This window comes from Nerophis lumbriciformis, linkage group LG37 (assembly GCF_033978685.3).
Source record: "Nerophis lumbriciformis linkage group LG37, RoL_Nlum_v2.1, whole genome shotgun sequence".
Lineage (NCBI taxonomy): Eukaryota > Metazoa > Chordata > Actinopteri > Syngnathiformes > Syngnathidae > Nerophis > Nerophis lumbriciformis.
This window is the reverse complement of record NC_084584.2, coordinates 14,862,396-14,890,000: the sequence shown is the minus strand read 5'-3', so window position 1 is coordinate 14,890,000 and position 27,605 is coordinate 14,862,396. Positions and strand designations below refer to the sequence as shown.

At 42.4% G+C, this 27,605-nt stretch overlaps 1 protein-coding gene across 1 annotated transcript in view; it reads right to left on the bottom strand.

The window, feature by feature from the left end:
* Positions 1 to 27,234, bottom strand: part of rnf19b (ring finger protein 19B) — a 48,216-nt gene extending 20,982 nt beyond the window's left edge. The window contains exons 1-2 of the mRNA XM_061930788.1: positions 26,699 to 27,234; positions 8,388 to 9,264 (exon numbers count right to left, since the gene is read on the bottom strand). Of these exons, the coding sequence (XP_061786772.1) occupies positions 8,388 to 9,052 (665 nt within the window). The 5' untranslated portion in view covers positions 9,053 to 9,264; positions 26,699 to 27,234. The remainder of the gene's footprint in view (positions 1 to 8,387; positions 9,265 to 26,698) is intronic.
* Positions 27,235 to 27,605: the final 371 nt, after the last annotated feature.

The window sequence follows — 27,605 nt, the reverse complement described above, 5'->3', positions numbered from 1 at the left end:
ATGAAAAGATATCGATCCATATTCGACTTGCACATAAGCCTGGGAAGGTGTGGCCTGTGTGGGCGAGCGGTGACAGCTGGTGCAAACTCGGTGTTGTCGAGCTGCAGCTGCAGTCTTGTGCGACGGCTGCGCCTGATGATTCGAAGAATGGGGTGAGTCAGCGCTGGCGTCAGACGGCATCATCCCGCTAAGTATTGAGGTCAGCAGGCGGGCGGGCCACGATACTGCTGACGCACGCGCAAACACACACACACACACACCCTTTGGTTGGAGGTGTTTGGCGCTTATCAGGACATTGTGACATTTGCTCCCAGTTCTGCGTGGAGGCCATTTGACAACAGTGTAACCAAACACACACACAGGTTATAACTTGGAATGGGGACCAAGTTTTTGATCATCACTTGTGGGGACCACCCTTTCTACAGGTTGTGGAGGCATTAAAAAAAATGGTGTAAAATGGCCACTGCCCAGTTAGCTCATACACGTCTTTAAATCTCTGGATTGATGAAGTAATGTGCTGATCATTCTTACTGGGGACCCTGGGGAAAAAGAGTTCATATGGTTCATGGGGACCAAATTTAACTCATTTTGCATAATTCACACAAATTTGTACGTGACTACTGAGGACTAGGGATGATACTCGAAACCGGTTTTCCCGGTTGTTCCGTAAGAAAAGAACCGAGTCCTCGGACTCGAATCCCTTTTTGAGAAGCGGTATCCGTTATCGAGACCACTATAGTAAAGAAAAAGAGTTGGTTATTTATTCGAATCCCTGGGAACTAATCCCGTCCCTACCAGAAATGCTCCGTGGGACATCACAAGAAATGACGTCACGTAGCTCAGTCATTAGGCGCAGATAGGGAAAGCAGGAAAAACAATGGACCGGAAAAAGCGCTCCAAGGTAGGGATGTCCCGATCCAGGTTTTTGCACTTCCGATCCGATACCGATATTGTTTTTGCACTTCCGATCCGATACCGATACTGACCGATACCGATACTGACCGATACTGGCCTATCCGAGCATGTATTAAAGTTTAAAGTTATTTAGCCTACTTAGTTGTCAGAATCATGTTGAAAAGGGTTTTATTACTCTTGATAACAACTAGCCAGCTGAATTAGGGGAGTTTGAATAATACACAATGGTTGGTAACAAGAAACTGACCTGTTTATTCAAGGATAAACACAAAATAGACAAAATTATACATGACAAACAGAAATGGCATCATTGAAACTAGGGCTGGGCAATATGGCCTTTTTTAAATATTGCAATATTTTAAGGCCATATTGCGATACACGATATATATCTCAATATTTTGCCTCAGCCTTGAATGAACACTTGATGCATATAATCACAGCAGTATGATGATTCTATGTGTTTTGATTGATTGATTGAGACTTTTATTAGTAGGTTGCACAGTGAAGTACATATTCCGTACAATTAACCACTAAATGGTAACACCCCAATAAGTTTTATACTATCAGATATATACTATCATCATAATACAGTCATCATACAAGATAATCACATTGAATTATTTACATTATTTATAATCCGGGGTGTGGAGGGGGGCGCCGGATGTAAGTGTCAAAAAGACAGTCAAAAGAGTTTGATATGAGAATAAATCTAAAGTTAAAATATAGGGTAGAAATGCACCCATTTGCAGGAAATGTAGTCTTGATTTTCAACATTTTCTTTCAAGGCTTGCATGTCTACATTAAAACATTCTTCTTCATACTGCATTAATATATGCTACTTTTAAACTTTCATGCAGAGAAGGAAATCACAACTAAAAAAATCACACATTTTTTCATACGGTGTTGATGTGGAAATTTGTGCCTCTGCATTTTGATGGTGTGGACGTGTGGCACCGAATGGAGATAAGCGTCTCGACAGACGTTACAATATTTGAACAATGATGACGAAAACTGTTTTCTCTGTCGTGTCCGTGTGTCGAAAATTGTTATGCGCTTATTTTTTTATTTGATTTTGTGCGTGGCATATAATTGCTATGCGCAGAGGACGTTTAAACAGTGCGCAATTGCACAAGCGCGCACCTTAGAGAGAACGTTGGTCACACGGCTGCGCTAGCATCACAGCTAACGTTAGCCATGCTGCTACCTCTCTGCTGGGAGAGGACGTATACGTATGTGACGTATGACGTGACAGTATGTGACGTGTGTAAGAAGGTGCGCTTGCTGTCTGTGAGAGGGAGACACAGGAAAGAGTGAGAAGAGCCTGTCGTGTAATGCCAGCAGCTTAAAGCAACTGCGTGAGAATCCACAGACCTGTGGATGTGTTGAATGTGTGCTGGAAAATGCGGAACGGAAATTAGGGAGCAGCAGAAAAGTGGAATGTATTATTTAAATTGGTGCGTTGGAAAACACGAAGCAGAGGTTTTTTTTTAACTGGATCTGGATCGGCATTTTCCCATGCCTTGCCGATACGCATTTTTTGGCAAATATCGGCGGCCGATCCGATCCAAATATCGGATCGGGACATCCCTACTCCAAGGTGTAATAAAGTTCAAAACAAAAGGTATAATCGAATGAATAACTTTACTGAGAGATTTGAGCAGGGTACAAACACAGGGGTGTATAATGTATCCCGGAAGAGTTAGGGCTGCATGGGATTCTGGGTGTTTGTTCTGTTGTGTTTATGTTGTGTTAAGGTGCAGATGTTCTCCCGAAATGTGTTTGTCATTCTTGTTTGGTTTTGGTTCAAAGTGTGGCGCATTATTAGTAAGACTTTTAAAGTTGTTTTATATGGTCACCGTCAGTGTAACCTGTGTGGCTGTTGACCAAGTATGCCTTGCTGTCACGTACGTGTGCAAGCAGAAGATGTATATTGTATAACAATTGTTAGGCTGGCACGCTGTTAATACAGATTGTAGAGGGCGCCGCACGCCCTTATTATATCTGTAAGGGTGAAAATCTGTGAATATTGATCCTGGTAGTTTTCTGCGAGAGGCACTGAAATCCGGATGTCTCACGGGAAAATTGGGGGGTTCAGCAAGTAAGCTGCTGAGCCGCATCAGAGTGATCAAAGAGCCACATGCGGCTCCGGAGCCGCGGGTTGCCGACCCCTGCCCTAGCTCATAACATCACATCTTTCCCCCTATAAAGAAATAATGTTAACTCAATAAAGTGTATTTCTTTTTTTAACTTTAACTTTTCATTTTTTAGCATTGAAACCACATTTGCAAACAACTTTTCTCTTCATAGAGTTTTCTTTCAATAAAGAAATAAAGTGCAAAAATGTCAAAGCATCATAACAAACAGTTATGTTAAATAGCAGCAGAAGTGCACTTTTTGGAGAGCTGTATTATTTTCAGTTTTGTGCCCGAGGGACTGATTTTATTTAACACTATATTATTATTTATACACCTATAGTGATCACAGAGACAGGTTGTTTTTGTGTTACTGTATATATTTGTTTTTCTTAAAAATCCCACTTAATATACTTTGGGTAACAACAGTCAATATTTATTTATTTTATTTTATTTTTTTAGGGGGGGTAACAGTCAATATTTATTTATTTATTATATTTTATTTTTTTCTTATATAATAAAAGTGAGCTTTTGTTAAACCAAATATTGTGTGGTTTTTTTCCATATACAACAACCTATCTGGACTCGATAAGAGAATCGATAAGGAATCGGTTCGATAAGAGGATTCGATAATAGGCTTGAACTCGATCATTTCTTATCAAACATCATCCCTACTGAGGACCATTTAAAAAATTAAAAAAAAAAAAAAAATTAAATATGACATGATGGTCAGAATACAGCACTCCAGCTGTCCTCTTATAGGAAGTTCCATCCATCCATCCATTTTCTACCGCTTATTCCCTTTGGGGTCGCGGGGGGCGCTGGAGCCTATCTCAGCTACAATCGGGCGGAAGGCGGGGTACACCCTGGACACGTCGCCACCTCACCGCAGGGCCAACACAGATAGACAGACAACATTCACACTCACATCCACACACTAGGGCCAATTTAGTGTTACCAATCAACTTATCCCCAGGTGCATGTCTTTGGAGGTGGGAGGAAGCCGGAGTACCCGGAGGGAACCCACGCAGTCACGGGGAGAACATGCAAACTCCACACAGAAAGATCCCGAGCCCGGGATTGAACCCAAGACTACTCAGGACCTTCGTATTGTGAGGCAGATGCACTAACCCCTCTGCCACCGTGAAGCCCCTTATAGGAAGTTTCACCACTTAAATGTTAAAGCAAATCTTCTGTGACATTACTGAAAACTGCTATTTAGCAGTAATGAAGTTGTCTGCAACTCCAACAACCATATATAGAAGGATGGAACATTCATCATACTTTAAGGTAATAATGTTTTATAATCATGCTGTATGAAAATGTCATCCTAAGGAGCACTAAACCAGATTTTGTTTTTGGAAAAATATATTAGTTTTAACTAAGGATGGATATCATACAGAATCACAGTACTATAAATGCCAGGATAACAAATGTACCAGTACCAGCTACAGCCCGATGAGGGGGCTGCTGTGCAAATGTCTCACACTCAAACTAACCAGTAAACATGTTTTATGGGCCAAAGCTTAAAAATTACTTAGGCATCTTCAGAATGGATCTGACTATCATTTAAAAAGGTTTCCCTGTAGTGGACCTGTTTTTTTTGTCCCCATACCGTCAGAGGTCCCCTAAAGGTGACTGTGTAAACAGAGCGATGTCCCCATTAAGTAAGCATTGCCAGAACACACACACACACACACACACACACACACACACACACACACACACACACACACACACACACACACTTCATAATGAAACCAACGCCTCACACCCCTTCCAGAAAACGTCTCAACAAAGCCAAAAAGGCTCCTCCTCCTTCCACACTCGCAGGCCTTTAAACCACTTCCACTTTTACCTTCCGACACCTACAACTTCCTCCGCTTGTCCTTATCTGACCGAGTGGCGGTCACCTGAAGCAACAGTGTGTTGTGAAATCCAGACAAGTCATGGCGGCGGTGAGAGGAAGGCGAGGGTGACAGACATTAACGCTTAGAGTTTGTCTCTTGTCTTCCACCATTGGCCTTACTTGTGTGTTGCACCAAAAACATTGGAGGGCAGCACAAAAAAAATGTAAAAATAAATAATTAATAATAAAAAAATTAAATAAAAATATAAAATATAATATATATATATATATATATATATATATATATATATGTATATATATATATATATATATATATATATATATATATATAGTTTTATTAGTGTTGTCCCGGTACCAAAATGTATTTAGATACTTTTCCATACTTTTCTAAATACCGTATTTTCCGCACTATAAGGCGCACCTAAAAACCTCAAATTTTCTCAAAAGCTGACAGTGCGCCTTATAATCCCGTGCGCCTTATATATGGACCAATATTGAGCCACAACAGGTCTCGCAACTACGGGATGCATAACGTAACCCCAGCCTCTACTGTAGCGTCTATTCTATGCGCCTTATAATGCGGTGTGCCTTATATATGAACAAAGTTTTAAAATAGGCCATTCATTGAAGGTGCGCCTTATAATCCGGTGCGCCTTGTAGTGCGGAAACCTCTACCCCGCCCCCCCAACCAGGGAGAGCATGTCCCAAATTCCAAGCTGCTGTTTTGAGGCATGTTACAAAAAAAATGCACTTTGTGACTTTAATAATAAATATGGCAGTGCCATGTTGGCATTTTTTTCCCATAACTTGAGTTGATTTATTTTGGAAAAGCTTGTTACATTTTTTAATGCATCCAGCGGGGCATCACAACAAAATTAGGCATAATAATGTGTTAATTCCACGACTGTATATATCAGTATCGGTTGATATCGGAATCGGTAATTAAGAGTTGGACAATATTGGAATATCGGATATCGGCAAAAAAGCCATTATCGAACATCTCTAATGATAATCTATATCGACTGATATAAAACACTTAGAACGTGATATAGTTTTCAGCCCTAGACTTATGTCTGATGGCATGACAATAAAATTCCTATGTACTCCTATGAAGTGTGGAGTCAAATAATTGTGATATTTTTTAAATGAAAGCACACGGCCAATAGTGTGTGTGTTTTGGGGGGGAATAAATTCAGAAAATCGTGACCGAATGTTTGCAGAAACGTGCAGTCCTACTGCTGTGTTTCCGACACAAAAGAGGGATCAAGCAGGAGAAAGTGTCGAGGCAGAATGTTTCATACAGATTGGATTGTGCAGGTGTGATATTTAAAGGGGAACATTATCACCAGACCTATGTAAGCGTCAATATATACCTTGATGTTGCAGAAAAAAGACCATATATTTTTTTAACCGAATTCCGAACTCTAAATGGGTGAATTTTGGCGAGTTAAACGCCTTTCTAATATTCGCTCTCGGAGCGATAACGTCACAACGTGTCGTCACATCGGGAAGCAATCCGCCATTTTCTCAAACACCGAGTCAAATCAGCTCTGTTATTTTCCGTTTTTTCGACTGTTTTCCGTACCTCGGAGACATCATGCCTCGTCGGTGTGTTGTCAGAGGGTGTAACAACACGAACAGGGACGGATTCAAGTTGCAGCAGTGGCCCAAAGATGCGAAAGTGGCAAGAAATTGGACGTTTGTTCCGCACACTTTACCGACGAAAGCTATGCTACGACAGAGATGGCAAGAATGTGTGGATATCCTGCGACACTCAAAGCAGATGCATTTTCAACGATAAAGTCAAAGAAATCTGCCGCCAGACCCCCATTGAATCTGCCGGAGTGTGTGAGCAATTCAGGGACAAAGGATCTCTGTAGCACGGCAAGCAATGGCGGCAGTTTGTTCCCGCAGACGAGCGAGCTAAACCCCCTGGATGTCTTGGCTAACATCGACCCTAGCTTCCCTGGCCTGCTGACATCAACTCCAAAACTGGACAGATCAGCTTTCAGGAAAAGAGCGCGGATGAGGGTATGTCTACAGAATATATTAATTGATGAAAATTGGGCTGTCTGCACTCTCAAAGTGCATGTTGTTGCCAAATGTATTTCATATGCTGTAAACCTAGTTCATAGTTGTTAGTTTCCTTTAATGCCAAACAAACACATACCAATCGTTGGTTAGACGGCGATCGCCGAATTCGTCCTCGCTTTCTCCCGTGTCGCTGGCTGTCGTGTCGTTTTCGTCGGTTTCGCTTGCATACGGTTCAAACAGATATGGCTCAATAGCTTCAGTTTCTTCTTCAATTTCGTTTTCGCTACCTGCCTCCACACTACAACCATCCGTTTCAATACATTCGTAATCTGTTGAATCGCTTAAGCCGCTGAAATCCGAGTTTGAATCCGAGCTAATGTCGCTATAGCTTGCTGTTCTTTACGCCATGTTTGTTTTATTGGCATCACTATGTGACGTCACAGGAAAATGGACGGGTGTTTATAACGATGGTTAAAATCAGGCACTTTGAAGCTTTTTTTAGGGATATTGCGTGATGGGTAAAATTTTGAAAAAAACTTCGAAAAATATAATAAGCCACTGGGAACTGATTTTTAATGGTTTTAACCCTTCTGAAATTGTGATAATGTTCCCCTTTAATGTTAACATTTAAGTGAGCGAGCTGGCGTCAGTCTGAATTTATCAAAGTGCAGTTATCAATCACAGTTTTCCCATCATTTTTAATTTGATACGGTAATACTTAATGTCGGGAGTTTTAAGGTGGTTATCGTTATTACCGTTTACCGTTACATCCCTATTAGCAATACTCAGACAGCATGTAAACACACACTTTTTTAGTGAGGTTTAATTTCTCATTTTAAGCAATTTCCAGAAATCACTCTTAGGATTTGGACTTGTTTGGTAAATGGCAAAACTGTCATTATCTAGCTAGTGATGTTTAAACGTTCTAACTAGGCCCGGGCCGATAACAAATTTTGCTTGACTATATATTGACTTATGAATTATTGCATCGCCATTTTATTTTTAAGGGAACAAATTACCCATAGAGGTAATACACACTAATAATTAGAGATGTCCGATAATGGCTTTTTTGCCGATATCCGATATTCCGATATTGTCCAACGCTTAATTACCGATTCCGATATCAACCGATACTGATATATACAGTTGTGGAATTAACACATTATGCCTAATTTTGTTGTGATGCCCCGCTGGATGCATTAAACAATGTAACTTTACCATGAATTGATTAACAAGTGGAAGTTGAAAAACTTATTGGGGTGTTACCATTTAGTGGTCAATTGTACGGAATATGTACTGTACTGTGCAATCTACTAATACAAGTTTCAAAAATATAATAAGCCGCTGGGAACTGATTTTTAATGGTTTTAACCATTCTGAAATTGTGATAATGTTCCCCTTTAAATGTCAGGCGAAGTTCACAGGCGGTAGCTTACCCGCAGTCCGGCGCCGGACACCATCTGCAGTCGGGATCGGAGGCGAGGCAGCGCCGCAAAAGGAACTCCTCGTACTTGTCCAGCAGGGCGGCGTCATCCAGGATGTCGGCCACCTGCCTGGGCACCAGGCGCTCGGCGCACTCGGGGCAGCTGAGCTGGACCCGGCTCTCTGTGATCTCGATGCGGAGGTACTGGCGCAGGCAGCACAGGCAGGATCGGTGGCTGCAGCCCAGCAGCTCGGGGAGCTGGTCGGCGGGCTGGCGCACCAGGCACAGGGGGCACTCCAGGAGGTCGGCTTCACCCGACTGAGCCTCGCCGCTCAGGGACGGCTGGCTGGAGGAGAGTTCCCTGGAAGGGGTACTGCTGGCGCCTTCCTGGGGAGCTCCAGTGGTCGTGGAGGTGGTGGTGGGTGTGGCCGGAACCGGCGGCGGGCTCAAGGCAGACGGTAGAAGCTGCTGCTGCTGCGACGTGTAGAGATGGTGGGACAGCGGGGTAGTGGTGGCGGCCCCCCCTTTGGGGCCCCTGGTGCCTCGGGAGCCCCGCTTGCCGTTGAAGAGGCTCTGGAAGGAGATGCGACGCTGGCGTTTACCGGCCGCACGGCACTTCGGGTTGGGGACGCCGCTCAGTGAGGAGTGCGGCGACTCCGAGTCCTTTTCGGAACCCATTTTCCCAGGAGAGGCCGACTGTTTGCCAACAAGGCAGGGATGTGTTTGCCTTTCAGTAAAAAAGAGATGACAACCAAAGTCTTTGAACGTCCGCCGTCGCAAAAAATATGTCTGCCTGCGAGTCTTCAAAAAGCCTCCCCCGAAAATGAATCCACAGGTTTCGCTTGATGAAATCCTTCGTCGAGAGGAGCGTCCTCACTCTGCATGCCGCTCTGTCAGGAAGAAGAGAACAGGAAGTTCAACAAAGAGCGTGCTCGGTGCCTCACACACACACACACACACACACACACACACACACACACACACACACACACACACACACACACACACACACACACACACACACACCCATACTTCCCTGTTTTGCTCTGACTGCCTCTCACCCCTTTGACGTGCAACACATGACCCCACTGCACTTGCTGCACCACAACACACACACACACACACACACACACACACACACACACACACACACACACACACACACACACACACACACACAAAATAGGCTTTAATTAAAGCGTCAATTAAAACACATGACATCATCCAATCAAGTATTCAAAGGGAAAGCAAGCAGCCTCCATCACGCTGAGCTCTTTCCTCCACTTCACACGGCGCTGCCAGAGCCGTTGCCACGGCGACGCACGCTCTGAGTGAGGCAAAACGGCGACTCTGGCACGTACTTGCACACGTAAACACACACACGCGCGCTGTAAGAGACGCAATATAACATGTGCGTAAAAAGGGGGTAAAAGGCAAACACGGGTCGCCGTGTTTGATGCAAATGCTGCAAGGTGTTGTGGGTAATATTGTTGATGCTGGATGAAGATGCGTGGGAGTGTGTGTGTGTGTGTGTGTTGAGAGCCGGAAGCAAGCAAGTGTGTGGATGTGTGACACACGCTGTGAGGATCCTGCTGACCTGTAAATGTCACACAAGTGGGTACGCTGTGACCTGAGCTTTTGAACTGACATGTTGGCCCACCGATCGTTGAGCGGCAGGCAATACTCCCGAGGTTGGAAACAATACAGCTGACTTGAATTATGCTGACTTCATTTTTTTGTTTTGATTTGTATGCAGATTGAATGTATTTGATTAGTGACGGCGGCAGACATAGAGATATAAATATGTCATAAACACCCTCCCACTTAGCCACTCTAACGACAACAAGCAGTTACCCTGGCAACATGTTTTGTTTTTACCTTTATTTACCCATAAAAGTAGATTCCATGAAATGCTCAGTCATTCACAAACAAGGATGGGGCGAGGGTCACCGCTTTGTCAACAAATGCGTGAGCAAATTGTTGAACAGTTTAAGAAAAAACCTTTCTCAACCAGCTATTGCAAGGAATTTAGGGATTTCACCATCTACGGTCCGTAATATCATCAAAGGGTTCAGAGAATCTGGAGAAATCACTGCACGTAAGCAGCTAAGCCCGTGACCTTTGATCCCTCAGGCTGTACTGCATCAACAAGCGACATCAGTGTGTAAAGGATATCACCGCATGGGCTCAGGAACACTTCAGAAACCCACTGTCAGTAACTACAGTCGGTCGCTACATCTGTAAGTGAAAGTTAAAACTCTCCTATGCAAGGCAAAAACCGTTTATCAACAACACCCAGAAACGCCGTCGGCTTCGCTGGGCCTGAGCTCATCTAAGATGGACTGATACAAAGTGGAAAAGTGTTCTGTGGTCTGACGAGTCCACATTTCAAATTGTTTTTGGAAACTGTGGACGTCGTGTCCTCCGGACCAAAGAGGAAAAGAACCATCCGGATTGTTATAGGCGCAAAGTTGAAAAGCCAGCATCTGTGATGGTATGGGGGTGTATTAGTGCCCAAGACATGGGTAACTTACACATCTGTGAAGGCGCCATTAATGCTGAAAGGTACATACAGGTTTTGGAGCAACATATGTTGCCATCCAAGCAACGCTACCATGGACGCCCCTGCTTATTTCAGCAAGACAATGCCAAGCCACGTGTTACATCAACGTGGCTTCATAGTAAAAGAGTGCGGGTACTAGACTGGCCTGCCTGTAGTCCAGACCTGTCTCCCATTGAAAATGTGTGGCGCATTATGAAGCCTAAAATACCACAACGGAGACCCCCGGACTGTTGAACAACTTAAGCTGTACATCAAGCAAGAATGGGGAAAAATTCCACCCGAGAAGCTTAAAAAATGTGTCTCCTCAGTTACCAAACGTTTACTGAGTGTTGTTTAAAGGAAAGGCCATGTAACACAGTGGTGAACATGCCCTTTCCCAACTACTTTGGCACGTGTTGCAGCCATGAAATTCTAAGTTAATTATTATTTGCAAAAAAAAAATAAAGTTTGAGTTTATGAGTTTGAACATCAAATATCTTGTCTTTGTAGTGCATTCAATTGAATATGGGTTGAAAATGATTTGCAAATCATTGTATTCCGTTTATATTTACATCTAACACAATTTCCCAACTCATATGGAAACGGGGTTTGTAGAAAAAAAATGATGAGCGCCTTTCGTATGAAAATAGACCTGACTAGACCCGCTCAATGACAGTGCGCCATATAATCCGGTGCGCCCTATGGTCCGGAAAACACGGTATATGTCAATCTACATGATATACCTTGTTCAACAGCAGATTCTGTTTCCATTGGCCGATTCCACCCGCAATCATAGGGCCCTACTGTGCCTCACGATGCGGACAAGTACGACCAGAAACTACACAAACACGCACCAAACGCAAAGTAAAAACCCACAATGTGATCAACACACACGCTCCAGACTGTGTCAGGTCAACCGAACCGTTCGGGTTCTTTTCAGAAACCCTTCCATCCCGAGCCAACACGCACTCAGCGAGCCATCTGTGGCAGTTTATGAAAACACTCTGTGGTGTTTGTGCTGAGATCAAGCATTTGATTTGGTACCGACACTGTTTGCAGGCTGTGTGTGTGTGTGTGTGTGTGTGGGTGTGTGTGCATGTTCCACTGATCATAATCTGCCACTGAGCGTCTTGATACCAGGAAGCCAACTTTAATCTGCCATTGCTGAAATTCCACCGAAGTCACTTTAAGTGGTTTCATGACAGTATGTTGCTCTAACCACGCACGCACGCGCAGGCGCAAACACACACACACGCACACACACAGGTTATCACTTGGAATGGGGACCAAGTTTTTGATCATCACTTGTGGTTTATATAGGGCACTATATAAACCATGGTATGTGAATGCTCCCATTAAAATCTCCTGATGATTAAGGGAACCCCCCCTCATGAAACAGGCCTGTAGAGATGAAATAGTCTTGTGATTTTTTCCCACACATACATATATTGCGCTCTACTACGGTATCGAGCACTATTTTTTGGATAACCTTATTAAGACATATATATATATATATATATATATATATATATATATATATATTAGAGATGCGCGGATAGGCAATTATTTCATCCGCAACCGCATCACAAAAGTCGTCAACCATCCGCCATCCACCCGATCTAACATTTAATCAGAACTGCACCCACCCGCACCCGCCCGTTGTTATATATCTAATATAGACGATGCAAGGCATTAGTGAGGTTATAAAGCTTTTGCCTGTTAAAGAAAGGAGACACCAGTGCGCAATCATCTGGGAGCCGCGCTGGAGGTGCGATGTCCCTCGCACCCGCGGCGGCTCCACCCGGGCTCGCGCCCGAGGCTTCAGCGCGCACCGCGGCGGCCATCCTACTCGTCGCGGCCTAGCCCTCGCGGCTCTCGCTGCCGGCGACGGCCGGGTATGGGCCCGACGCTCCAGCGCCATCCATTTTCAGGGCTAGTTGATTCGGCAGGTGGGTTGTTACACACTCCTTAGCGGGTTCCGACTTCCATGGCCACCGTCCACCGCGGAGTGACCCCTGTTACGCGCCCCCGGCAACGGGGGTGGCGGGCAGGTAAGCTGCGCGGGCGGAGCGCGCGGAGTGACCCCTGTTACGAGCCCCCGGCCACGGGGGTGGCGGGCAGGTAAGCTGCTTACCTGCTGCGCGTGACGCCGGCCGCGGCGAAGGCGGACGAGGCGGGGTGTCGGTGCGGTGGGCGCGTTGGTGACCCTGGACGTGCGTCGGGCCCTTCTCGCGGATCGCCTCAGCTACGGCTCCCGGTGGGGCCCTCTCGGGGGAAGGGGCCTCGGTCCCGGACCCCGGCGAGGCGTCCCTTCTCCGCTCCGTAAAAGTGTCCATCTCTTTTTTTTCTTCTTCTTCTGTTGTGGCATATGCTGCAGGTGCCTGCTCGTTTTTCGTATGTGGGTAACAACATTTAACTATGTATATATATTTCCGAATTGAATCTATTTAAAATCTAATTTTTTTTTATTTCAACCGCCCGACCCGACCCGCGGATAAAATCTTTTTTTTTTTTTTTTCAACCGCCCGATCCGCGGATAATCCGCGGACTCCGCGGTTGTGTCCGCAAACCGCGCATCTCTAATATATATATATATATATATATATATATATATATAATATATATTTACTTGGGACTTCCTGTGGGCCGGATTTTGGATGCCGGAGTTTGGGGGACCCCTGCTCGAACCACTAGGCCACTGAGTAGGTTAAAGCCCTTTAAAAACAACCACAGTTGAAGAACAAAGGGCTGTAAGCCACAAAGAAATACAGGCAAAGGACAGACTAAAAAAATAACATTTAAAACAGAGATAAAATACACATTATATTATACATACAAATACAAATTATCTTAGGAACAATTTGTTAGATAAAAGCAGTTAAAAAGTTAAAAACAGTTTAAGTCTCATGTTGGGTTAAAAGCCAAAATACATGGTAATTGTTATACATTGTATATATGATATCAACATATAATAGATAAGCATATATCATATACCGTACATATATTAATGTAAATATTAAATATGTTATATTTATATTGCATTTTTTGTCTATTTTATACCTGCACTGTCCTTTCCATCCTCACACTTTCTGAGCTACTGTGTGGAACAATTTCCCTTGTGGATCATTAAAGTTTGTCTAAGTCTTAGTCTAAGCAATCGAAGGCGCCCTCAACGCAATGTAGCATTCTCACTAGTGGCTAACGTGCCTACACAGTGCAAAGCCACTTCTAAGTCAGCAATCCTCGCCCCCATGGCGCCAAACAAACAATGTTTCTAACAGGCACCGTCATCACTGGAGGATAGGGCTGCGACGATTAGTGGACAAATGTCAACAGTACAATTTGTCGCCGAAAATTGGATTTCTCGACAATAGTCGTGACGTCATCTCGCGTGTTTTTACAGGCAGGAGTGGGTCACTCGCAAAAACATCGCCAGTGATAATGTAGGGCACACGACACCTCCGCCCCGGACAGGCTAACCTCCTCCAACCTCTGAGGACAAAGCTACACTTCCAGTCTGTGGAACGCTCTCCCTGACCACCTGAGGGCACCACAGACTGTGGATGCTTAAAAACCTTTGTTTAAAAAAAAAACTTTTTAAAGATATATGCATACTAGTTCTAGCTACTAGGCTGTTCTATTTTTTTAATTTTATTATCTTTTTATTATTATAATTTTTGTTAATACACTGAAGCACTTTGAGGTTGTTTGCTCAATGTAAAGTGCTTTTTACAAATAAAATCTATTATTATTATTATTATTAGGGTAGCATACACCTCCCAGACAATCATCAAATGTTACAATAAACCTGGTAACCTGAGTTTCTTCGTGGTCTCGTCTCCTTCCACCCCTCACAAACATAACAGAAACGTGTCAAAAGCAAGCAGAATTCCGTGTTTTCAGTGTTTTCTTTCGCTTGTTTGAATAAACTTTATTGCATCCTGTGGCGATTCGAAATACGAATGTTTTGCCAGGGAAAGTTCCCGTGGATAAAAATGTGCACAAATGATTCAACGCGCATTGAAATTACTCTTGGTAATAAGGAAGACTAATACATTTTGTGACAGCTGCGTGTGCGTGTCTTTATCTGTGTGTGTGTGGGGCAGATGGGCCTGCGATTCAGTCACACACACACACCTTGTTCCACACTTGTCCTCCCACTCCAAGGCTGCTCAATTCAACACACACACACACACACACACACACACACACACACACACACACACACACACACACACACACACACACTTATCTAACAGGTTGTGTGAGGCTTCATCAAATGGTTTCCATAAAAAGGAAAACAAGTAAGCCCGGCGTGACCTTTCCTCACATTCCTTCTGACACGGTTCAAACTCCCTCGCCTCCTCTCCCCAAACTGAAAATCACGTCAGAGCGAGGAAACATCTGCCGTCGTCGTGCTGCGCTTGCAGCCAATCTCGCCCGGCCAGGCGCTTTTGTTCTCCCTGCGAAGTGTTTACCCGGGTGCCACCGTCAGGAAAGAGCGGCTCGGGTTTTGTTGCCGAGGAATCAGCTGAGCACATAAAACGCAGCATGGCCGCCCTCCAAACAAAAGCGCTTGTCTGGTCGGTGTTTGGACGCAACATTTTCCCATGACCGCTCTGTCAAAATAAAAATAAAACGCAGGTTTGTGGCCATGTTTGCCTGGAAGTGGCTTTAAACCAGGGGTCACCAACGCGGGGCCCGCGGGCACCAGGTCGCCCATAAGGAGCAGATGAGTCGCCCCCTGGCCTGTTCTAAAAATAGCTCAAATAGCAGCACTTACCAGTGAGCTGCCTCTATTTTTTAAATTGTATTTATTTACTAGCAAGCTGGTCTCGCTTTGCTCGACATTTTTAATTCTAAGAGAGACAAAACTCAAATAGAATTTGAAAATCCAAGAAAATATTTTAAAAATTAATTTATTTTTTTACTGGGGCGGCATGGCGTAGTGGGTAGAGCAACCGCGTCAGAAACCTGAGGGTTGCAGGTTCGCTCCCCGCCTTTTACCATCCAAAAAAAAATCGCTGCCGTTGTGTCCTTGGGCGGGACACTTCACCCTTTGCCCCCGGTGCCACTCACACCGGTGAATTGAATTATGAATGATAGGTGGTGGTCGGAGGGGCCGTTGGCGCAAATTGCAGCCACGCTTCCGTCAGTCTAACCCAGGGCAGCTGTGGCTATGAAAGTAGCTTACCACCACCAGGTGTGAATGAATGTTGGGTTCTACATGTAAAGCGACTTTGGGTACTTAGAAAAGCGCTATATAAATCCCAGTTATTATTATTATTATTATTATAACTTTCAGAAAAGACAATTTTAGAGAAAAAAATACAACTTTAAAAATGATTTTAGGATTTTTAAACACATACCTTTTAAATTCCTTCCTCTTTTTTCCTGACAATTTAAATCAATGTTGAAGTAAATTATTTTTTTTTATTGTAAAGAATAATAAATACATTTTAATTTAATTCTTCATTTTAGCTTCTGTTTTTTCGACGAAGAATATTTGTGAAATATTTCTTCAAACTTATTATGATTAAAAGTCGAAAAAATTATTCTGGCAAGAAAATCTGTAGAATCAAATTTAAATCTTATTTCAAAGTCTTTTGAATTTCTTTTAAAAATTTTGTTCTGGAAAATCTAGAAGAAATAATCATTTGTCTTTGTTAGAATTATAGCTTGGTCCAATTTGTTATATATTCTAACAAAGTGCAGATTGGATTTTAACCTAATTAAAACATGTCATCAAAATTCTAAAATTAATCTTAATCAGGAAAAATTACTAATGATGTTCCATAAATTTTTTCAAAAAGATTCAAATTAGCTAGTTTTTCTCTTCTTTTTTTCGGTTGAATTTTGAATTTTAAAGAGTCGAAATTGAAGATAAACTATGTTTCAAAATTTAATTTTCATTTTTTTCGTGTTTTCTCCTCTTTTATAAAAATGTTAGTGGCTTGCTAGTTAAAATGGGATATTGTGATTTCACAAGACTGTCTTAGAAGTGATCATTTGAAAATGTTCAATTTGAAAAATGTGCACTTAGAGAAAATATAAAAATAAAGTGTTGCATATTGATATGTATCTGTTTCTATATATATTTATTGTGAGAAATCATTAAGATGATCAGTGTTTCCACAAAGATTAATATCATTAATTATTAATAATAACATAGAGTTAAAGGTAAATTGAGCAAATTGGTCAAATGTGCGAGAAAATGAGAGCAGACAGTGTTGACAAACAATGTTGCAACCTTGTGTGGAAACCGCAGGTGCAGAAACACAAAAGAAGAATCCCTGTGGGATGCAGAAACTGGCAGAGACATTTTCCGTGCAACGTCCACATTGTTGTTACTCAGCCAGCGTTTGTGGGTCTGATGGACCCGTTGCATTTTGTGGCTTTTAATGCCTCACAATCAAACACTTTTATGTTAAAGTACTGAACAGATGTTTATTGGGATATGGTAAACATCTGTTTAGTATTTTAACATAAAAGTGTTTGATTGTGAGGCATTAAAAGCCACAAAATGCAACGGGTCCATCAGACCCACAAACGCTGGCTGAGTAACAACAATAAGAACATTACACAAGAGTTACATTTGTAAAAAGAAAAAGTTTAAGTCTAAACAACCATCCATTTTCTACCGTTTGGGGAAGGCAGGGTACTCCCTGGACAAGTCGCAACCAAAGATTTCTCAACCCCTCAGCAGAGCCTTAGGGTCACGGGACCCCCTGTTGGAGACCTCTGTATTAGATGAATACAACGCCGAGATGTTTTCCTCAAATAGCATAGATTGACTTCCAGTACATTTGATTGCTTTTAGCATCTTTAGTATGCAGCCCTGCTCGAGAGGATCTTTTCGAGGGTCTTCAAGGAGCAGGTAGAACTGGGTCACACCGAGATGAAGAAAATGGGTTTTAATAAATAATTCACCATGCCCCTTCCACCTGCTCCGTCCTGCAGCGTAACGGGAGCTCTGACTTCCTGCTAACAAAAACACAGATGCTAACAACTTCATGCTCATATGCTTCGGGATGCAAAGTTGACCAACTGGACTCCTTCGAAACCCACTTGGGCTGCATTCCCGTCCTCGTGCCTCCCACTTGGCTGCGTCTATTTCCCACACCCTATTTCCGTGCAACAGCTGGCAAATCTCCCAGATCCCTTTTTGTTCCAAACCAAAACAACTGGAATGAGCCAAATATTTCTGGATGGTTAGTGTTCCCAGAAGAACAAACAATGGTAAAAAAAAAAATAAAAAAGTCTGTAAAAGTGACTACCGGTAAATATAAATTTGTTTCCAGTCAACTGGTGTTTCACAGTGTCACCGTTGACATACACTTGTAAAAAACATAATGTAATGGCTGTCTGGAGTTTCCAATAATTTCTACAATTCTTATTTTTTTGAGATAGAGTGATTGGAGCACATGCTTGTTTGTCACAAAAAACATTCATGAAGTTTGGGTTCTTTTATGAATTTATTATGGGGTCTACTGAAAATGTGACCAAATCTGCTGGGTCAAAAGTATACATACAGCAACATACACTATCAATTTTAGTGATGTAGAAAAGTTACAATCAAATAAATGAGCTTCATGGCATGGCCTCTTAACTTCATGTGAGTGATTATGATTGACGACACTCCATTTAAATAGGGCTCATGTGATGCAGTCATTAGACTCGGCTACAAACGCGACAATGGGAAAGTCAAAGGAACTCAGCACAGATCTGAGAAAAACTAATCATTGACTTGAACAAGTCAGGAAAGTCACTTGGAGCCATTTCAAGGCAGCTTAAGGTCCCAAAAGCAACTGTGCGGACAATTGTTAGCAAGTATAAAGTGCATGGCACAGTTTTGTCACTGCCACGATCAGGAAGAAAACGCAAGCTATCACCTGCTGCTGAGACAAAATTGGTTAGGATACCTTGATGTTGCAGAAAAAAGACCATATATTTTTTTAACCGATTTCCGAACTCTAAATGGGTGAATTTTGGCGAATTAAACGCCTTTCTATTATTCGCTCTCGGAGCGATGACGTCACAACGTGACGTCACATCGGGAAGCAATCCGCCATTTTCTCACTTTTGTCGGTGTGTTGTCGGAGGGTGTAACAACACGAACAGGGACGATTCAAGTTGCACCAGTGGCCCAAAGATGCGAAAGTGGCAAGAAATTGGACGAAATTAGTTCAAAATACTAGGGTGTGGGGAAAGCCGACGAAATGGTCAGTCGTTTGTTCCGCACACTTTACCGACGAAAGCTATGCTACAACAGAGATGGCAAGAATGTGTGGATATCCTGCGACACTCAAAGCAGATGCTGACATCAACTCCAAAACTAGACAGATCAGCTTTCAGGAAAAGAGAGCGGATGAGGGTATGTCTACAGAATATATTAATTGATGAAAACTTTATTCATTACTTGCGGTTTTACGTAAATTATTATACATAAACTGTGTTTACCAGTAATTTAGCTTGAAAACATTTATTTTTTTCAATCATTCGAGTACATTCGGGTAGTCTTGTGTAATGCAGTATTTTGTGTCTATTTAGGTATGGTTAACCTGAGTGCTGAAATCGTGGAAAAATATATGTTCTTAGCGCGCCTGAAATGGGCTGTCTGCACTCTCAAAGTGCATGTTGTTGCCAAATGTATTTCATATGCTGTAAACCTAGTTCATAGTTGTTAGTTTCCTTTAATGCCAAACAAACACATACCGATCGTTGGTTAGAAGGCGATCGCCGAATTCGTCCTCGCTTTCTCCCGTGTCATTTTCGTCGGTTTCGCTTGCATACGGTTCAAACCGATATGGCTCAATAGCTTCAGTTTCTTCTTCAATTTCGTTTTCGCTACCTGCCTCCACACTACAACCATCCGTTTCAATACATGCGTAATCTGTTGAATCGCTTAAGCCGCTGAAATCCGAGTCTGAATCCGAGCTAATGTCGCTATACCTTGCTGTTCTATGCGCCATGTTTGTTTGTATTGGCATCACTGTGTGACGTCACAGGAAAATGGACGGGTGTATATAACGATGGTTAAAATCAGGCACTTTGAAGCTTTTTTTAGGGATATTGCGTGATGGGTAAAATTTTGAAAAAAACTTCGAAAAATAAAATAAGCCACTGGGAACTGATTTTTAATGGTTTTAACCCTTCTGGAATTGTGATAATGTTCCCCTTTAAAGACCCCTGATCGAAACAAAACATCCGCATCTTAGCCTTTTGTTTGTGACAAATTAGTGCAATATCAAACAATACTGAACACTCCTGAATGAACAGATAACTTAAAAGCGAGGAGGAGACATTGTTGTGGAGTGGATGGATGGATACTGCTTACTGACAGCTACAAGAACCAGCACCCACACAAAATGCTGGGGATGTGCAAGCAAAGCCTTCATATTTTGGCTCGTGTATGTGGGCGAGCTAATGGAGCTAACCCAAGACACACTAAACCACACAAACACACACAGTCACAAACACAAACACACTCAACTGTTACCGAGTGACTTTGTACATAAAAAGGTCCAAAGATTGCTCAAGCAGATGATACATAGTTCCAAGAAGAGGTTGGTGTTCCCCAGGGGTCAAGTCAAAGTCCCCTTTTGTCTTATAACCCAGTACTTGCTTCCTCTAGCTCAGTGCTTCTTAACTGCTTTGGCGGCACAACCCACCATCACCTTTTCATGACAAGCCACGCCCCAAATTGCGGGAAATATCCAACTCGCGTTTTGCAAATATCTTACATTTAATAAAAAGTCGTCCAAAGTGCAAAATAACAGTGTGTCAACACAATATAACCACAAATAACGTTTGAACAAAAAGTGTCTGCAAAAGTTTTCCAATCGATCAATGTTTATTTATATATCCCTAAATCACAAGTGTCTCAAAGGGCTGCACAAGCCACAACGACATCCTCGGTTCAGATCCCACATAAGGGCAAGGAAAAACTCACAACCCAGTGGGATGACAATGAGAATGACTATGAGAAACCTTGGAGAGGACCGCAGATGTGGGTGACCCCTCCCCCCTCTAGGGGAGACCAGTGCAATGGACGTCGAGTGGGTCTAGCATAATATTGTGAAAGTCCAGTCCATAGTGGATCTAACATAATAGTTAAATACCGTATTTTTCGGACTATAAGTCGCAGTTTTTTTTCATAGTTTGGCCGGGCTCCAGTGCAACTTATATATGTTTTTTTCCTTCTTTATTATGCATTTTCGGCAGGTGCGACTTATACTCCGAAAAATACGGTAATAGTTATTGTGTGCCCAATGACGTTTGGTCAGCAGACAGATAACAGGTGTTCAATAAAGACTCCAGTTGGAGTTTATTTCAGAGCTCCTTACTTTGAAGCACTGCAAAGCTAAACATATAGAAATAAAAGTATGTTATGATCGTTTCTCTTCGACATTCAACATACTGTAAATAAAATGCGTAGCTCGATGCGGATTTACATGGAAAATCCTATATATACACACACACACACACACACACACACTAGCGATTAGCATTAGCAATTTTGCATGGCAATTTCAAACATCTTCAAATATGACAACTAAATATGGACGAAAATGTATATCTCGATATATTTTTACTAGAGATGTCCCATAATGGCTTTTTTGCCGATATCCGATATTGTCCAACTCTTAATTACCGACTCCGATGCCGATATAAACAGTCGTGTAATTAACACATTATTATGCCTAATTTTGTTGTGATGCCTCGCTGGATGCATTAAACAATGTAACAAGGTTTTCCAAAATAAATCAACTCAAGTTATGGAAAAAAAAAATGCCAACATGGCACTGCCATATTTATTTTTGAAGTCACAAAGTCCATTATTTTTTTTAACATGCTTCAAAACAGCAGCTTGGAATTTGAGAGAGCATGAGGCGGTTGAGGTGGGTGGGGTTGGGGTTGAGATGGGTGGGGTAGGGGATAGCAAGGGGTGTATATTGTAGCGTCCCGGAAGAGTTAGTGCTGCAAGGGGTTCTGGGTATTTGTTCTGTTGTGTTTATGTTGTGGTACGGTGCGGATGTTCTCCCGAAATGTGTTTGTCATTCTCGTTTGGTGTGGGTGCACAGTGTGGCGCATATTTGTAACAGTGTTAAAGTTGTTTATACGGCCACCCTCAGTGTGACCTGTATGGCTGTTGACCAAGTGTGTGAAAAGCCGTAGATATTATGTGACTGGGAGGCAGTGCCTTTAAGGTTTATTGGCGCTCTGTACTTCTCCCTACGTCCGTGTACACAGCGGCGTTTTAAAAAGTCATAAATTTTACTTTTTGAAACCGATACCGATAAATTCCGATATCACATTTTAAAGCGATATTATCGGACATCTCTACTTATTTTCAACAGTTCATAAAAATAAAAATCATCGACAAAGACCAATATAAAACATTTGTATCGTGATACAATTTTCAGCCAAAAAAACCCGCTAACATTTATGGCAAAAACTCAGTTTGGTATTTTCGCTTAACATACCAAAACTTTTGTTTGTTTTGGTAGCGTGATTTCCTCAATAAGCAAGGCCTCAGGCAGCGGAAGCTGCATGAAGCTGGCAATTAGCTATAAAAACGCACGGTGAAAAGCTGATTTGGCAAATAGCTAGCATGCATAACGAGACGTCGGGCAAATAAAACAGCAAATGTTTTTCTCTGGAAGTTTCCAGTAGTTTTTTGGTAACATTTTAAGCACAAAAAAAATGGATCAAAGGCTGAGGATCCAGGCTGCGTTGTCGTCCGATCAAGAGAGCTCGCGCGCGTGTTGAATGTTTCATGTCAACCCTGCAGGCGCTCTCCACTCCTCGCTAGAAGCCAAACCTCAAGGGCCCTCCAAGTGACCTGGAAGGCATCCCGTTTCAGGCAGGAAACAGGCGCACAAAGAGCGGAACGCAGACACGCAACGTCCGACAACTGAGCGTGTAATTCTCCGCGGTCGTCCGTAAGCCGAGCCCCGTCGTCATGGCGGAACCCGAAACCCCTCGGGATGAGGTCATGCTTGAATTTTTTCGGAGAAAGGAACTTGTTAGGACAACTAATGAGCGTGGAACTCCGCCAAGGCAGCACAATCCCCCCTCAAAAAAGAGCAAAACAGGATCCTTTTAAGGGTACATTTCCTCTAGAACAGCCTTATCTTTATTTATCTTATTTACACGACCACGTTATTGATACATTTGCATAATTGGCCATGACCTCAAGTTAGAGATGTCCGATAAATGCGTTAAAGGGGAACATTATCACCAGACCTATGTAAGCGTCAATATATACCTTGATGTTGCAGAAAAAAAGACCATATATTTTTTTAACCAATTTCCGAACTCTAAATGGGTGAATTTTGGCGAAATAAACGCCTTTCTAATATTCGCTCTCGGAGCGATGACGTCACAACGTGACGTCGCATCGGGAAGCAATCCGCCATTTTCTCAAACACTGAGTCAAATCAGCTCTGTTATTTTCTGTTTTTTCGACTGTTTTCCGTACCTTGGAGACATCATGCCTCGTCGGTGTGTTGTCAGAGGGTGTAACAACACGAACAGGGATGGATTCAAGTTGCACCAGTGGCCCAAAGATGCGAAAGTGGCAAGAAATTTGTTCAATTTACCGACGAAAGCTATGCTGCGACAGAGATGGCAAGAATGTGTGGATATCCTGCGACACTCAAAGCAGATGCATTTCCAACGATAAAGTCAAAGAAATCTGCCGCCAGACCCCCATTGAATCTGCCGGAGTGTGTGAGCAATTCAGGGACAAAGGACCTCGGTAGCACGGCAAGCAATGGCGGCAGTTTGTTCCCGCAGACGAGCGAGCTAAACCCCCCTGGATGTCTTGGCTCACACCGTCCCGAAGATGATCAAGAAAAGAATATCGACCCTAGCTTCCCTGGCCTGCTGACATGAGGGTATGTCTACAGAATATATTAATTGATGAAAACTGGGCTGTCTGCACTCTCAAAGTGCATGTTGTTGCCAAATGTATTTCATATGCTGTAAACCTAGTTCATAGTTGTTAGTTTCCTTTAATGCTAATTGGTTAGAAGGCGATCGCCGAATTCATCCTCGCTTTCTCCCGTGTCGCTGGCTGTCGTGTCGTTTTCGTCGGTCTCGCTTGCATACGGTTCAAACCGATATGGCTCAATAGCTTCAGTTTCTTCTTCATTTTCATTTTCGCTACCTGCCTCCACACTACAACCATCCGTTTCAATACATTCGTAATCTGTTGAATCGCTTAAGCCGCTGAAATCAGAGTCTGAATCCGAGCTAATGTCGCTATAGCTTGCTGTTCTTTCCGCCATGTTTGTTTGTGTTGGCTTCACTATGTGACGTCACGGGAAAATGGACGGGTGTATGTAACGATGGTTAAAATCAGGCACTTTGAAGCTTTTTTTTAAGGATATTGCGTGATGGGTAACATTTTGAAAAAAACTTCGAAAAATATAATAAGCCACTGGGAACTGATTTTTAATGGTTTTAACAATTCTGAAATTGTGATAATGTTCCCCTTTAAAATGTAATATCGGAAATTATCGTTTTTTTTTTTTTTTTTAATCGGTATCGTTTTTTTTAATTTTTTTTTTATATTAAATCAACATAAAAAAATAAAACATTCTGCCATCTGCTCAAAATGAGCAAAATATGTCAATATATATATATATATATATACACTCAGTTTGTTATAGAACATTAAAGGAGGTTTTTGGATGTTTTTTAGAGTGCTTTATATGCAGAATAGAGCACCTCACATTGGCCTCATTGATAGCTGACTTTTACTAATGTTTATTTACCCTTTAGAATGCCATAAAAAGGCATGTGTTCTTGTCTTACATAAGGATTGCAAATAATAGCCAAACCCCCCCCCCAAAAAAAGTTCTCCTTTTACACACAGTCCCGTCATGTGTTCATGAGCGTGGAATATGTGCAAATAAAATACCAAGACTATATTATCTTAGCATGTTCAAAATATTCCTGGATCATCGCAAAAATCTGGGACTTTGCTCATCTAAACATCAATTTCATGATATCTTCTCATTAAAAAAAAAAAAAAAAAATGCAAATTTTTGGACCCCAACGTTATTCTGCCATCTGCTCAAAATGTACAAAATATGTCAATATATATCTACTTACAGTGTGTTATAGAACGTTAAAGGATGTTTTTGGATGTTTTTTAGAGTGCTTTACATGCAGAATAGAGCACCTCACATTGGCCTCACTGATAGCTGACTTTTACTAATGTTTATTTACCATTTAGAATGCAATAAAAAGGCATATGTGTTCTTGTCTTACATAAGGATTGCAAATAATGGCCAACCCCCCAAAAAAGTTCAGTTCTCCTTTTGACACACAGTCCCGTCATAATGTGTTCATGAGCGTGGAATATGTCCAAATAAAATACCAGACTATCTTATCTTAGCATGTTCAAAATATTCCTGGATCATCGCAAAAATCTGGGACTTTGCTCATCTAAACATCGACTTCATGATATCTTCTCATAAAAAATGCAAATCTTTGGTCCAACGTTATTCTGCCATGATTAGTAGTAGCATACCCTGGACCATATGCACAAAAGATGTCAATTTTACATGTTATTAGGTATGTGCCTGTTACTATATTATATATCTACTTACAGTGTGTTATAGAACGTTAAAAGAGGTTTTTAGATGTTTTTAGAGTGCTTTATATGCAGAATAGAGCACCTCACATTGGCCTCACTGATAGCTGACTTTTACTAATGTTTATTTACCATTTAGAATGCAATAAAAAGGCATATGTGTTCTTGTCTTACATAAGGACTGCAAATAATAGCCAAAATCCCCCCCCCCCAAAAAAGTTCTCCTTTAACACCCAGTCCCGTCATAATGTGTTCATGAGCATGTGATATGTGCAAATAAAATACCAGACTATCTTATTTTAGCATGTTCAAAATATTCCTGGATCATTGCAAAAATGTGGGACTTTGCTCATCCAAACATCAATTTCATGATATCTTCTCATAAAAAATAAAAAAAATGCAAATTATTGGACGTTATGCCACGCTTGCTAAAAAGTGGTCCGTCCCATTAAAAACCCTAAACATAATATAAAAGCTTGATCCGATTCACAAATAAATATCCAGATATGCCGTATATTGTCCACGACATCTGTCCTCCAGCAGAAGGCGAGCTCTGAGCTGCTGATTTCATCTCTGAATTATGTATTGTGTCTCCTTCCCTGGAAAAACACGCAGGGAGTGGAGCCCTCGCAGGGGTATTTTTGGGGAGTGGCGGGACGGGAAAAGGGGGGGAGAGACACGTCGGACCTCTGTGGCCGATTTGGACGTGACACGGGCGGCCAATGGCGTGGACTGCACACCTTCCGAGGTGGGGTCTCCGGGAACATGTTGGCCCTAAAATGAGGACACATTGTCCCTCCAAATATTGACTCCTGTCACCATTACACGACATGGAGAAACGTCTCTTTTTGGAGGACATATTTCCCTTAAGACACATTGTCTCTACACTGTAAAAAAAAAACATGTCGAATGATTGAAGACGTGTGTCTTCACCGGAACGTGGAAGTAATGTTGTCTTTACTGTCCACGGAGGACACGCCGTAGTGAGGACATGTTGAGACGTCCTCATGTTTGCTACATGCTAGCACATGTTGCTGACGCATGACTCCATGTTTCCTCCATATAACTCCATGTTTCCTCTACATGACTCCATGAATACTCTATCGGCGTCAAAGTGTCTTCCTGGTTGTCTTTTCTACCGCACACGCGAGACAACGCAAGAGGCTTCACCTACCGGCTTCCCACGACGCGTTGCGGAAAAAGGTCCACTTTCTCCCCGCGTCTCCTGCGGAGCTCCAAGCTGCCCAAGGCGGCCACTCAGGGAAGATCTTTCGGTTTGGAGCTACGCAGCTGAGCCAGCCTCTCGCCTCCTTCCTCCGTCTTTTTTTTTTTTTTCTTTCCTCCACCTCGATACGTCATGGAGGAAAGCCCCGCTCGGTGACGTCAACGCGCCGACCAGAGAGAGACCGCGCCCCCCGGAAGTGCTAACTCATCTTCAAAGCAAGCGGGCGTTAGTGTGATTCCCCCCAAATGTGTTCACTTTGGTGCTTTCTCGGGTGTGTTTTGTATCGCCGATTGTTTACGTGTGCGTAGGAAGATCATACAAACTTGGGTTTAATGGTCGCCACAGACTTTTGAGAGCGCGCGGCAAGGGTCAAAGACAGAAGTTGTCACATTTTGGTCGAGGTGTCGTAAACATAAAAGCCCAATCCACCTGCTGTTGGTGTACTGCAGGGGTCCCCAAACTTTTTGACTCGGAGGCCGCATATACACACACACACACACACACACTAGGGCTGCAACAACTAATCGATTAAATCAATTAAAATAGATTATAAAAATTGTTGGCGATTAATTTAGTCATCGATTCGTTGGATCTATGCTATGCGCATGTGCAGAGGCTACTTTTTTTTTTATAAACCTTTATTTATAAACTGCAACATTTACGAACAGCTGAGAAACAATCAAAATAAGTATGGTGCCAGTATGCAGTCCCCCCCCAATAAAATACTGGAAAGGATAGAAATGTAGTTTGTCTTTTATCCGATTATTAATCAATTAATCGAAGTAATAATCGACAGACTCATCGATTATCAAATTAGTTGTTTGTTGCAGCCCTAATATATATATATATATATTTA